Here is a 12,289-nt window from a genome sequence, read left to right as displayed (position 1 = left end):
CCAGCGGCTTTCACATGCTTCGAGAGCTTTGCCTCACACTCAGTTGAGGTATTGCTTGTGTAAGGGCTCTTCCCCCTTCAGAGCACTCTCACACTCAGTTGAGGTACTGCTTGTGTAAGGCCTCTCCCCGCTTCAGAGCACCCTCACATTTGGGTGATTACCTCAATTGAATTTGCACATGTCTCAGTATGTATATCTGGATTCTCGCAGAGTACTACAAGTCACTCTGACACATCTCTGATTGCGACGCTATCTTGTGGATGGGGTTTTTTTTAGGTCGTTTTCATTCATCCCCTCATCTCGTTGCAACCAACGAGTTCAGCAAAGCTCGGTCTTCAATCAGTCATGGCGTCTGTGAACTCCCAGGATGCAATACAGGTAGTGATATCAACATCTGGACAAGAAGGACGACCAAAATCCAGCACAAGCACAGGCCCTTCGGAACCATCCAGCACCCGGAGGAGCACACGAATCAAGCCCACCTCTCGTCAGAAATCAACCTCACCAACGGACACCGCCATCAGTTGCGATGGAGACGATTCCCAGGATGATCATGGGCCAGATCATGAATTCCAAAGAGGCCGCTCTTCTGGAAATCAGACGGCCTCTGGACCCAAGAACACACGAGCCGCTAACAAGGCTACAAATTCTGGAAAACAAGCTATACACGGTACGAAAAAGACGAAAACAGGAATGAAACAGGCTGCTCCAGAGAACCACACTGAATATTGCCAACGAATGAAAGACGATCCATCTTCGATACCCGCGGAGAGAGATGAAAATGCTACAATAAAGCTACTGAACCGCAAGATAAGGCAGGGAGAAAAGGAGCTTCGCAAGGCGAGAGCGGAAATGAGAGAGTCTAAGAAGAAATTGTCATCAGCGCGTGACGCAATTGCCGAGCTGAAAAGGGAGGTAAACAGGTTTCAAGATGACCATCTGAAGCTTGTGTCCAAAGACAAGTTCCAGGCTGAATTGGACGTTGATCTGGATGTCAAGTTCAATGATATCTTCAACGAGATCAATGATATTTCCAAAGCTTGGGGCTTTACGGATTGGTGGAACGTCGACCAAATCGCGGTAAAGAAGGCGTTGTCGAACCTCTCAAGCGGAGAATCAATGCCCTTTGCCACCAAACGACTCCTACTGGCCGCCGAGCACAATCAGATCCCGCCTAGGGTAGTCTTGAGTGCACTCATCAACAAGGAGATCTGTGCTGAAACATTTGCAAGGCCATTCGCACACTTGAGACTTAGTCTCGATGCTCAAGATGATGAAAAGACTGAAGTGACATTGAACAGGATTATAGCAAGTGCCGAAAAGAGTGAGTTTATACAGTCCGGTATACTTTATCCGACCAGCTAACGCGGAATAGAGTCCCCAAATTCGCAACATAAGCTGAGAGCTACTATTCTCCGCGCCATCGATGACCGTCCCGTGGAGAAGAGTCAGTTGGTCGAGTCTTGCGCACAGCAACCTATTCCCCCTGCGCAAGCGAAACGTTGCAGGGACATCACCTCGAGCATCTTCCAGAAAGTTGGCGTGCTCCTTAGAGAGGTCCCAGATGTGCAACGAAACGCGAGACACACACAAATGCTTCTTGTCGTGGAGAAAGCTATGCGGCTGTCGTGCGTTCTCAGCATGCAGCATCCGAAAGTTCAGTTCTTTTTTCTAAACGACCTGACCGAGCCGATATTCACGCTGAAGGACACTTGGTTTCAGCCGTACCACGGTCTCGGCATCGACGAAAGTGATGAAAATGGCCTCTCCAAAGCGCAAGATTTCGTGGGCCAACCCATTGACATGGTTGTCGCCCCAGCGGTCGCACGATACGGTGATAAAGACGGCGAAAACTACAACATGGAGAATATCGTGTTCCGGGGATCGGTGTGGATAGTGAGGGATGACGGTACAGCCTCACAGGATACCCTCAATCTTCATTCGGCAGAGAAGGATACCCGCGAGAGAGTTGAACACGCCTCTGGAAGCAGAGTGTCGATTGACCTGAGCCGACAGACGCCGGAACACACCATGCTCCAGACCAGAGAAGACGAGCAACAGAGCCTGGAAACTGGATCACCAGCAGAGGGTTCAAACAAGGGTCGTGGTCTCCGCACTAACAGACAACCTACGAAGAAGGCGGCTGAGGCGAAAGCAGAAACGGCTGAACGGCAAAAGTGCTCTGAGCGTGGTCAACGGCTTGTCAAGAGTCCAAGAAAGTGGGAACCTCCAACAGGGAATTCAGCGGTTTCCGAACAGCTGCAGGGACCGTTGGGCCCCGAAATCGTGTGTCTCGGTTCAGCCAATAGCAGAAGCCCATCTAAGAGTGAGGAGAGAGTCGATCAGCCGCAGCAAACTACCAAGAAAGAATGTTCCGAGTCAGAAGCAAGCTCTGATTATAAGGACAGAGCCCAGTCTTCACCACCGGCCACGACACATCCTGACCAAGGGTTCGAAACACCGCCTTGTAAACGAAAGCGCAAGCAAAAGAAAAACAATCTCTGTGACGGGGGAGAGAGAGCAACTGAAGGTCAACCTGGAATTGCAGAAGCTGGCTCTGAAGGTATCAACGATGCCCAGAACAGCCAAACAATTGCGTCTCAACCTACGTTGCCGCCTAGCTCGCCACCGGTAACGGCTTCTGCATCAGAGCCAACGTCAGGGGCACGATCGGAGCAAAGAGATCAAGACCAAGGCTCTAGGAAGCGACAATTCTCCACCAGCAAAGTTGATGATAAGACGGAAGAGGTGGAAAATGTCGATGATGATCAACCCCCAAAAAGACAGGCAAGTATCACTGATGGTCTGCCCATCCCCGGGCACATCGGTTTATCTAGGTCTTAAAGGACTGCGCAGAAAGCTGACAAAAACGTAGAAAACAATAGCGACGGAGAGCGAATCGTCGTCGTTGGCAGAGGCCGAACCACGCGATGCAACCCACCCAGCAGCGGAAGAACGAGGCGGCGAACAGGCCGCGGAAGAGGAAAGACCAATCCCAAGACTTCAAGAGAACCATTATGAAAGCAACATCCCCGAAGCAGGATCAAGCTGCCCGGACCATATCTCCATCAACAGTGCGGCGGACGGGCCAGGAACCACCTCCACAGAACCAGACGGTCATCGGAAAGCCCCAGGAGACGCATCCAGCCCAGTCGATGAACAAGGCCAGAGCTCGCAAGAAGGCGCACCCAACTGGCTCAACCCTGATGGAAGCCTTGAAGTCACTTGACAAACCCCCAAAATACTAGATGAGTAATTTCTGATCGCCATCTTCCTCCTCAAGGCCTCCATCGCAACCAAGAAACGACCGAACGGCGGCGACATACCAGGATTTTCAGATAGACGCCTGGCCAAGGTATCTAACAGCACTTTCATCAGCAATATCAAATGCCCGAAACCACCATGAGCCTACACATCGCAACTAATTTTACGCCGAGTACTCCTCAAAACTGGAAATTAACAATTGGCTTGCATACCCCTACACTTTCTTCAGGAACGAAATCCGCCACCCATCCTCCGTGCCCGCTCAGACACTCGGATTCGGTCACCAAGTTCGGACTTTGCGTCGTCATTGTTTTTTCCATGAGAGTTCAAATAACCCGATGAGTTCTCCCGTGCAGCAGAGGAAAGTGGTAGGGAGGGATGGAAGCCATGTCCAATACCGACGGCTGGTGAATGTGATGCGAACGGGGCATTATGGTCTTGGGTTCTGGCGATGGCATGCTAAAGGACACTGAGGGGGCGATGAGAGGTGGACATGAAATGACATGACATGATTTGTGGTGCGACTTGTCCTCGTGCTTCCCTCGACCCAGCGCGGATGGGATGAAAGGGCCTCGTTCGTCTATTTTGCTTTGCTTTTGCTTGCTTGCGAGATTTTCTTTGCATACAGTGTCAATGTCGCTCTGAAGAGGGCAATGGTGGACAGCGCACGAGTCTGGAGGACCATTGAGATCTGGAAGAGGCTTTTGGGCATTTCCCAGCATCGTGCTTGATACTGCATTGGCCGGAGCAGGAACAATCTCGAAACAGCAGAGAGAGAATTGACCTCGGATTTTTGAGACCTGAGGTGCGCGCTATTACTGACTAGCTGGATTTCTCTTTTTGTCCCCTTACTATGCGAGGAAGCCTCCTACTGTAGATCCCTCGAGGTGGGATGATCAATGTCGTCGTGAGACTTCATAGTTCACATGTCCCACCAATCCCTTTTCCCGTGCGCGCCCAGATGTGTGAATTTTCCATTCCTGCCGCGAACACATGCCCACTCACTCTTGTTGAGGGGAACCGCCAAACGCCCATCGCTGATGCAGGCCATAACATGATTTCAATGCACACCATACAGTCAGGTGGCCACATAAGGTGACGACCACCACAACCCCAGCCCTCAATACGTTCAATTCAAGCAGCCAGAACCCCCGCAACCTGACAACTCATATCCAGCAATGCGAGATGCTCATCAACCCCGTCGACCAATTTCTTGTCAAACTCGGAGAAGATGGCCGTCAACTTGTACTTTTTCCTCATGGCTGCATCTTGTTTGCCGTTGACGGCGACGGTTACGTCTTCCTCGCCAAGCACCACGGCTGAATACAGCGCAGAGAGGACCTCGTTGGCGGCGTACCCGCTCGCTACGATGTTGGTGATTTCCGAGGCGATGTTGTTGTAGTTTCGCGTGTTGCCCTTTTGGAGGACGGAGATGAGGTTGTCTGTGAGATTCGGCGGGAACGTCCCCGCGATTTCATTTATGTCTGATATCTTGATCATATTGTTATTGTTTGACTGTGCAGCAGGTTTTGATGCGGCGGCGGCGGTGTCGACATCCTCCATTTCCTCATCCGATTCGTCTGCGATCACTCTCTTTTTGTGGCCGTTCGTAGAGTTCGATGTGGAAGTGGAGGACGAAGACGAAGCGCCAACGAGTCGAGCAGCGCTCTGGAGAAGATTGATGGCACGTCGAAGATCGCCGTCCGACACTTTCAGAGTCCTTTCAATGACGCCCTCTTCGTATTTCACATTCTCCGCCTTGAGAATGGCCTCGATACGCGCGACTGCCTCGGATCCTTCCAGGGCCTTGAATCGGAATTTGGAACACCGCGAGGCTATGGGGTCGATGATCCTCGAGATGTAGTTGCAGCACAGTGCAAACCTGGTGGTCGCGCTGTGGATCTCCATGACTCGCCTCAACGCACCCTGCGCATCCTGCGTGAGCTGGTCCGCCTCGTCCAACAGGACCACCTTGAAATTTGGGCAGGGATACTTTTTGCGGTATTCCTCTGAGGAAGGGTGCGTCAGGTGCAGGCTTGCGAACTGCTTCACTCTCTCTCTAATTACCGAGAGACCTCGTTCGTCCGAGGCGTTGAGTTCAAGCACCCTCGTCTTCATCAATTCCGGACCAAACAGTTCTCGACACAGCGCCAGGATCGTAGATGTCTTGCCATTCCCCGGTGGGCCGTAGCAGAGCAAATGAGGCAAGTTTGAGGCGTTGACCATTCGACGAAGTGTCTCGGTGGCATGTTCCTGGCTCTTGACTTCTTCGAGGCTCCGCGGCCGATACTTCTCCGTCCAGGGCTGCGCCGCAGGCGCTGTTTCTATAATCGACTTGTTGGTAGGGTTTTTCGAGCTTGAAGCTGCTGCGCGGTTGCGGTCGAAAAAGTTGGCCATCTTCGGGTTTTGCTGTAATGGTGAATTTGTCTGTAGGCTGGTTGCTCAAAGACGGCCACCAGAGCACCAAAAGTTGTCGCGGGGACGCGTCCCTGGGATTGATCCCCGGGATTAATCCCTGGGACGCGTTAAGTGGCTCCCAGTCTTGGCAAGAAAATCGTTGCACGTGATGGACTCTTCGTCCAACAAACAGGCCCAAGTCAATAGGGTGTTGAACCGTCTTAGAAGATTTCCTAGAAGATGCTCCTGGAGTCTTCCCAGGAGGTATTTAGAAGGAATACATAGGATGTACTCCTGAGGACGTGTTGAAGCGGCGTGACAAGAGAAAAGGTTGTGTATAATGACACAAGGCTGAACAAAGTCAGGAGGCCAATCGTCAAGCCCACGCAAGGGTACACTCATACAAGGAAAGCCAAAGGAGTCGGAGCAAACGTCAATTTCGTCATTTTGTCAGGTCATAACTCATCCCTCGCTTGCTCGACGTCTACCTCCATCATCCTCTTCTTCGTATTTCTGGGCTGGTCTTGTTGCGCCCTTCGTTCTTCATCCGTAATATCATCCACGTTCGTCCCCTGATCTTCCATCATCCTTCCGATTCTCTCAATCATGCTGTCAGCAGCCTCTTCGGGCGAAGTTTGCTGTTGCGGAATCTCTGGCGGCGGTCCTCTCGCACCTCCACCTTTCGCCGGCAGCTCCATGCTTTTGAAATAAACGTTGGATTTGTGCGTAGGCATGCCTCTTGCATTCATGCCAGGCATTGAGACTGTGAGAGAAGGCACTGAAGGAGCAGGCGATGTCACAACCTCGGACCTGCCACCCAGTCCCACGACTCCAAAGCTTTTCAGAGTGACCCACCACATGATCCGCAGGGGCCACCAAATAAACAACATCATCGGCCCGTAGAGGATCCTTCTGTAGAAGAGCCAGCATATCGTCGCAGCAAGTATGTAGAAGGACGACTTCAAGAACCAAGTATCCGACTTGTTGCTGCGGACCAACTGACCCACGAATCCCCTGCTCGCTTTCAATAAATCCGTGGTCCCCGCGTAACTGTACGACAAGCTGTCCAGCGCCTGTTGACTCTCTTCCAAAGTCTGTTGAGCGAACTGTGAGACCGAGAGCTCTCCTTCGAGTTGATTATGGACCCTCCGTAGCGCGATCGTAACGTCTTCCGCAGCGCGCAGGGCTAGTTCATCCTGCGTCAATTTCTCATGTGTAGCCCGTCCTCGGGCTTGCTGTTTGCCGCCATCTTGTTTCCGATCTGCAAACAACTGTTCTCTCTCCTTGCGCTTTTCTGCATCTGCGGTCCTCTTCGCTTGAAGTTGTGCTTTTCGAAAATTGGCTCGCGCGCTCTTCAGGTCCTCCGAGAGTCGCGCTAGCAAGTCCGCGTTTCTCTCCCGCTCGCTTTCTCGACTCGAGAGGTCTCGTCGGTGATTCGGGATAGCATCGTCTTCGAATTCCTGTCGTAGAATTTCTAGTCTATCCTCTTGTTCCTTGAGATTGTCATGGATTTCAGTAGCGAGCTCGAGACGTCGTTCATCTGGATTGCCGGAGGGATAAGAGCTGGCCGAAAACCTGCGGAGTTCTTGAATTTGGGAGAGTATCTCTTTGTATGAGTCTGCAAGTGCTTGGAGGCGTTGCGACAGGGATAGAGACATCTTTGCACGCGACGTGGACTAGGAGGTCGTGCCTGTTTGGAAGTTGATATGTCCAGAGTATTCACAGTCGTAGGTGCAAACAGTGCAAACAGTGCAAACGCGACATGGAGCGTAGGCAGCTCGGCAGGTCTGCCGAAGCCCTCGACCCGGCGGCCTTTTCGAGAACAAAACCAATGCGACCATGGATTTCTTCTAAGTAATACACGACAGACCGTCAGTCGAAACAGAAACATGATAACGACATACTTGACCTCGCTAACAGCGAGATTCAACCCCTTCAGCGCATCATCCAAAATTCCGCGCCTGTTCCTCACCCTCCTCCCTGCAGACGCCCACAAGAACCTCAAGATATCCTCCATTGCTCTCCCGCGAACCTCCACCGAACCCAGCACTTTGGAACTCGGATTCAAAGATGGCAAAGTGGTAAAATACTCATGGGGAGCTGAGGCTTCGCGACAGAAGAACCTCGAGGGAAATCCGACGACAAGCGTGAACAAGGGAAAGAAAGGATCTGGGGAGAGAGTGACATTACACGACATTGTGGAAGAAGTGGACAGGCACGCAAGGGTATTGGCAAGAAAGGAAGAGCTGGCTGGTTGAGGAGGCTCCTGAATCTCGATGAATATACAAGCTCTGTTAAGCGTACTGCGAGGGAAATGGATCAAGCACCACAAATGTCTGAGAGTCAGACCAGGCGAAGCCGATGGGGATCTGCGGGCCGCATTAAAGCTCGCAGGTGCTTACAAACTCTGCTTCTTACGAAGACGAACGTCGATACAACAAGCCTAGCTCTAGGCGTTCAAAGACTCCGGAGGGACACTTGATTCTGGGGTCTATGCAGGGTTGGAGGTGTAGGGACATGGTCTTTTTGCATGGAAACGACAGCAGAGAAATCCCTCAGCCTCGATGGATCAGGTCTGGCGATATTAATTCGGAGACTGAATCAGCATGTATTAATAGCGAGCTGGGCAATCACAGTCGTGCCCCTGCCTTTGCTGTTGTAGATACTATTGTCGGCCACAAGATATATCTGTAAATTGTGTACAAAAGCAGGAAAGCAAGACACGGATTGTGTCTTCTATATTTGCGACGATGGAAGATAGAGAACGTGATAGCCTCGAAACAGTCAACATGTTTTCTGAAGACTATGATGGCAGGCTTCGCGGCTGTCTCTGCCCATTGATTCCGAGTGAATGCAGCTCTGGTAATGTTGTTTGAGAACGGGCTAAGGCTCTGAATGCCTTCTGGTCCTTTTTCTGCCATCAAACGTTCTAGAAGTGCCGCCTCCGGAACAAACTCTGCTCAGTCTGTCAAACCGAGCAACTTCAGAGGATCACAACCGGTCTCCAAATCTCTGCCTTGGGAGCCGTCAAGCGACCTCAGATCTCTCCTAACCCCGACAGAACGGCGCTCGATGCCTTCCGGCACGTCCAAGAGACGTCAGAATATCCTCCAGGCACATCGACGCACGCTCGCCGGTTCAGCTGTGGTGTGTTAGGCAGAGTCGTCTGATTTCGGTTAAAAGCCAATCAGACTTTTGAGGACCAGAGCCGACTGAAAACTGGTACCGGATCAAGAAGCAATGTCCTGCGGATTCACGCTGCTACCGCCATCGCGCCTTGGCCCACTCCATCAAATCCGGAGTTCTCTGCTGCGATCTCGGCTTTTTGCTTCTTGTTCCGCTCCTGGTGGATATGTTCGTTCTGGTCACCTCTTTGTTCCAGGACCCTCTTCTTTTCTTGTTTCTTGTTGTGGTTCTCTCGGTTCTCCTGTTTGTGCTGTCGCTTAATATCTGCTTTGGTTATTTGTGGCATGTCCAAACGGAGGATGTGATCAATCTCTTTTGCCTTCGCCACAAGATCTGAATCAGAAATCTCCAAAAGCGAGAGTACTTCTGTGTAGCTTCGTGACTTTTGAACGGGTTGATAGGCGGGATTCTTCCCTGGCATGAGCTGAGATAGCAGGAATTTTGTGTTACCCCATTTGTTCTCGACGCTCATTGCAAGCTGCAAGTACTCTTTGACAACCTCCGGCCAAGCTGCCAACCCACCCTGCTCCTTGCTGCGAAACACCGACGAATTAGCTTCAGCGGCCGTGGCAATCATTGCTCCGTCGACACCATACTCCTTCGCCAGAGCCAGACCTTCTTCACGAGATCTCACATCTCCATTCATTAGGCAAGCAACCCCATGGCTTCTGCATATATCGCCGATCATCCGGAGTTGCTCCCTGATAGCGCGTTCTCTCGGCCTCATTGGCGTCGTCCTGCAATGAATAGTCAAGCCAGTAATACCAGTTTTACACAGTTTATTGACAAGCTCCGAGGTCAAGTCAGGGGTCTCGAGCAACCGAATCTTGACGCTGATACCGATTTCATAAGGTGTTCCCACTTTCGTGACCAAAGCGGTCAGGATGTTACAAAGATGATCCGGAGTTCGAAGCAGCGCTGCGCCCATGCCTCCTGAAGTGGAGAAAGGCTTTGGGCACCCGGCATTCACATCGATTCCACGAACATAAGGAGCAACAAGTGTTGCAGCTTGAACGGCGTAGTCGGGTGAAGCGGTACCGATTTGATAGATTAGTTTGTCCGACTCTCTCTGTGGGTCGATGCGGTATATCACACTGGTTGAGTTATTGTTGGAGGTGCGCGTCCACTCTATGCAGCCAGTTCGAGGGTTTGTGTTTTGTGTGGTTCCAATCATGGATCGGTCGACCGTCTCAGGACCCCATACCAGGTCTGCGCCGTACTTGAGAGCCAGAAGGCGTGATGGGAGTTCTCCCGACCGCACCATGGGAGCGAGAACTATCTTGCCCCTGTAGTCAACGCCTCTCGCGGGAATTGCGACATGGGGAACATCCTGAAAAGGAAGAGGAGTTGCCATCCTCGGAGCATGAGAGGGCAAAAGGAAGTCTAGGAGGGATAGAGAGCGTCGTAACAGAGACTGCGGCCGAGCAGCATGGCCAACAGTCATATGGAGCGCAGTGGTGAATCAAGATTGTGGAAGAGCCAAATGATTTGTCCGCACGTTGTTCATGGAGAGCGCAGTTGCGCAGTCTGCGATCGGGCAAATTTGGAGAATTAGCATCACGTGCAGATAGAGGTAGATGCCCGTATCACGTGAAGATAGCTAAAAACTCGGAATTGATTGAGGTGCTGTCCCCCCATTGATATCATATCCAAAATTCCATGGTATTTCGGGGTATGGGAAGCTCAAGTCATTCTCGCATACCGAGGTGGAAATCTGGAAAGCCGTTGCACAGTCAGATTGCAAGACTAGAAAAGTAAAGGTCTTGAACAGTAGTCTAGTCTGGTCTATTTCATCCTTCACATGCACATGTCTCGGGCGTCTAGCACATTTTTCAGAATTCACCCTTTGCGAACCTGCAGCAGCCTCTCCTCGTGCTCCGATCTCTCGTCCATTCAGAGTCCATCGTCATTTCACCGCCAATTGTCAACACGGTGCCTCCCACTGTGCCTCCCGCCCCGCGCCCTGCCCGCCACTGCCTCCAACAAGTTTGCTCATCGTTCTCTCACTGGCACTTTCGCCCTGGCTTCCACCAAGCCGACAGAAAATTCTATCTCTCCTCCCCTCCGTCACTCCACCTCTACCACCATAGCTTCCCAACGCTCAGAAGCTATTGCTCGACATCTCTCTGCTTCTGCTTCTGCCTCATCATCACGTCCAGCGTATTCCACAATGTCGTACAGCAAGCAACCTTCCGAATACCAGCCCAGAAAAATCGGTGCTCTTCACACGAATGAGTTCCGATGCTACATTGAGAAAGATGGCACCCCAGTCTCGCCCTTCCATGACATTCCTCTATACGCCAATGAGCAGCAAACAATTCTGAACATGGTCGTCGAGATTCCCAGATGGTCCAACGCAAAGCTCGAGGTAGGACATCTCAAACGCAAAGACGTAAAAACCACCGCAGTTGCTGACCGCCAACTAGATTTCCAAGGACGAATTCCTGAATCCTATCAAGCAAGACGTCAAGAAAGGGAAGCTCCGATTTGTTCGCAACTGCTTTCCTCACAAGGGCTACCTCTGGAACTATGGTGCTTTCCCAAGAGTGAGTGGCGGTGAAAGGCGAAGAGATGGCACTTGATTAACAGTTGACAGACCTGGGAAGATCCCAATGTCGTTCACCCCGAAACCAAGGCAAAGGGTGATAACGATCCATTGGACGTCTGCGAAATTGGCGAGCTGGTCGGCTACACTGGTCAGATCAAGCAGGTCAAGGTCCTCGGTGTCATGGCCCTCCTCGACGAAGAAGAGACCGACTGGAAGATTATCGTCATCGATGTGAGTTGTCATCGCTATATACCGGCTCATCTATCCCTAACATCGCTGTAGGTCAACGATCCTCTTGCTCCCAAGCTGAACGATATTGAAGACGTCGAGCGTCATCTTCCTGGCCTGCTCCGCGCGACGAACGAATGGTTCCGCATCTACAAGATCCCAGATGGCAAGCCTGAGAACCAGTTCGCCTTCAGTGGTGAATGCAAGAACAAGAAGTACGCCGAGGAGATCATCCGCGAATGCAGTGACGCTTGGGAACGCCTGATCACCGGCAAGCAACAACGTGGCGATATCAACCTGGCCAATGTCACAAATACCAGCTCTCCTGATCGTGTCGACCCATCGCAACTCTCCAAGATCCCGCCGGGACAGAACCTTCCTCCTGCGCCAATCGACGGAAGCGTTGACAAGTGGTTCTTCATCTCTGGTGCGGCCGTCTGATCTGCACCGCCCTAGGTTGTTGGCTGATTTCCTCCAGGAGCTGGTGCAACTTCGGAAGATTACGTGAAGAAATGAGGTTCGGGCCTGAAAAGAGAGTGGAACTCGTAGTCGTGTCCAAGACCCATTCACATAGACTAAAACTTTACAAATGTCAAGCATGTAGCTGATCCAGCCAGAATGGAGAAGAGTTGCAAAAGAAAATGGCTTCGTGATCAATGCTTGACT

At 51.6% G+C, this 12,289-nt stretch overlaps 6 protein-coding genes across 6 annotated transcripts; 3 read left to right on the top strand and 3 right to left on the bottom strand.

Annotated features, from left to right (window-relative positions):
* Positions 1-345: 345 nt before the first annotated feature.
* On the top strand, positions 346-3,229 carry Z520_05288 (uncharacterized protein; the record flags this gene model as incomplete). The annotated part of the gene is made up of 3 exons (XM_016775791.1): positions 346-1,324; positions 1,376-2,827; positions 2,886-3,229. 3 exons carry the CDS (start codon positions 346-348, stop codon positions 3,227-3,229), a joined length of 2,775 nt encoding a protein of 924 aa, XP_016632950.1.
* A 1,169-nt stretch (positions 3,230-4,398) lies between these two features.
* Z520_05287 (uncharacterized protein) lies at positions 4,399-5,661 on the bottom strand (the record flags this gene model as incomplete). The annotated part of the gene is made up of 1 exon (XM_016775790.1): positions 4,399-5,661. One exon carries the CDS (start codon positions 5,659-5,661, stop codon positions 4,399-4,401), a length of 1,263 nt encoding a protein of 420 aa, XP_016632949.1.
* Positions 5,662-6,116: 455 nt separating this feature from the next.
* Positions 6,117-7,319, bottom strand: Z520_05286 (uncharacterized protein; the record flags this gene model as incomplete). Its single annotated transcript, XM_016775789.1, has 1 exon — positions 6,117-7,319. One exon carries the CDS (start codon positions 7,317-7,319, stop codon positions 6,117-6,119), a length of 1,203 nt encoding a protein of 400 aa, XP_016632948.1.
* A 231-nt stretch (positions 7,320-7,550) lies between these two features.
* On the top strand, positions 7,551-7,919 carry Z520_05285 (uncharacterized protein; the record flags this gene model as incomplete). Its single annotated transcript, XM_016775788.1, has 1 exon — positions 7,551-7,919. One exon carries the CDS (start codon positions 7,551-7,553, stop codon positions 7,917-7,919), a length of 369 nt encoding a protein of 122 aa, XP_016632947.1.
* Positions 7,920-8,914: 995 nt separating this feature from the next.
* On the bottom strand, positions 8,915-10,201 carry Z520_05284 (uncharacterized protein; the record flags this gene model as incomplete). Its single annotated transcript, XM_016775787.1, has 1 exon — positions 8,915-10,201. The coding sequence occupies one exon, from the start codon at positions 10,199-10,201 to the stop codon at positions 8,915-8,917; it is 1,287 nt and encodes a 428-aa protein (XP_016632946.1).
* An 816-nt stretch (positions 10,202-11,017) lies between these two features.
* Positions 11,018-12,139, top strand: Z520_05283 (inorganic pyrophosphatase; the record flags this gene model as incomplete). Its single annotated transcript, XM_016775786.1, has 5 exons — positions 11,018-11,215; positions 11,274-11,393; positions 11,444-11,626; positions 11,678-12,050; positions 12,102-12,139. The coding sequence occupies 5 exons, from the start codon at positions 11,018-11,020 to the stop codon at positions 12,137-12,139; spliced, it is 912 nt and encodes a 303-aa protein (XP_016632945.1).
* Positions 12,140-12,289: the final 150 nt, after the last annotated feature.

Source organism: Fonsecaea multimorphosa (assembly GCF_000836435.1).
Source record: "Fonsecaea multimorphosa CBS 102226 unplaced genomic scaffold supercont1.9, whole genome shotgun sequence".
NCBI lineage: Eukaryota > Fungi > Ascomycota > Eurotiomycetes > Chaetothyriales > Herpotrichiellaceae > Fonsecaea > Fonsecaea multimorphosa.
Note: the sequence above shows the minus strand (reverse complement) of the source record. Positions and strands in the feature narration are given on the sequence as shown.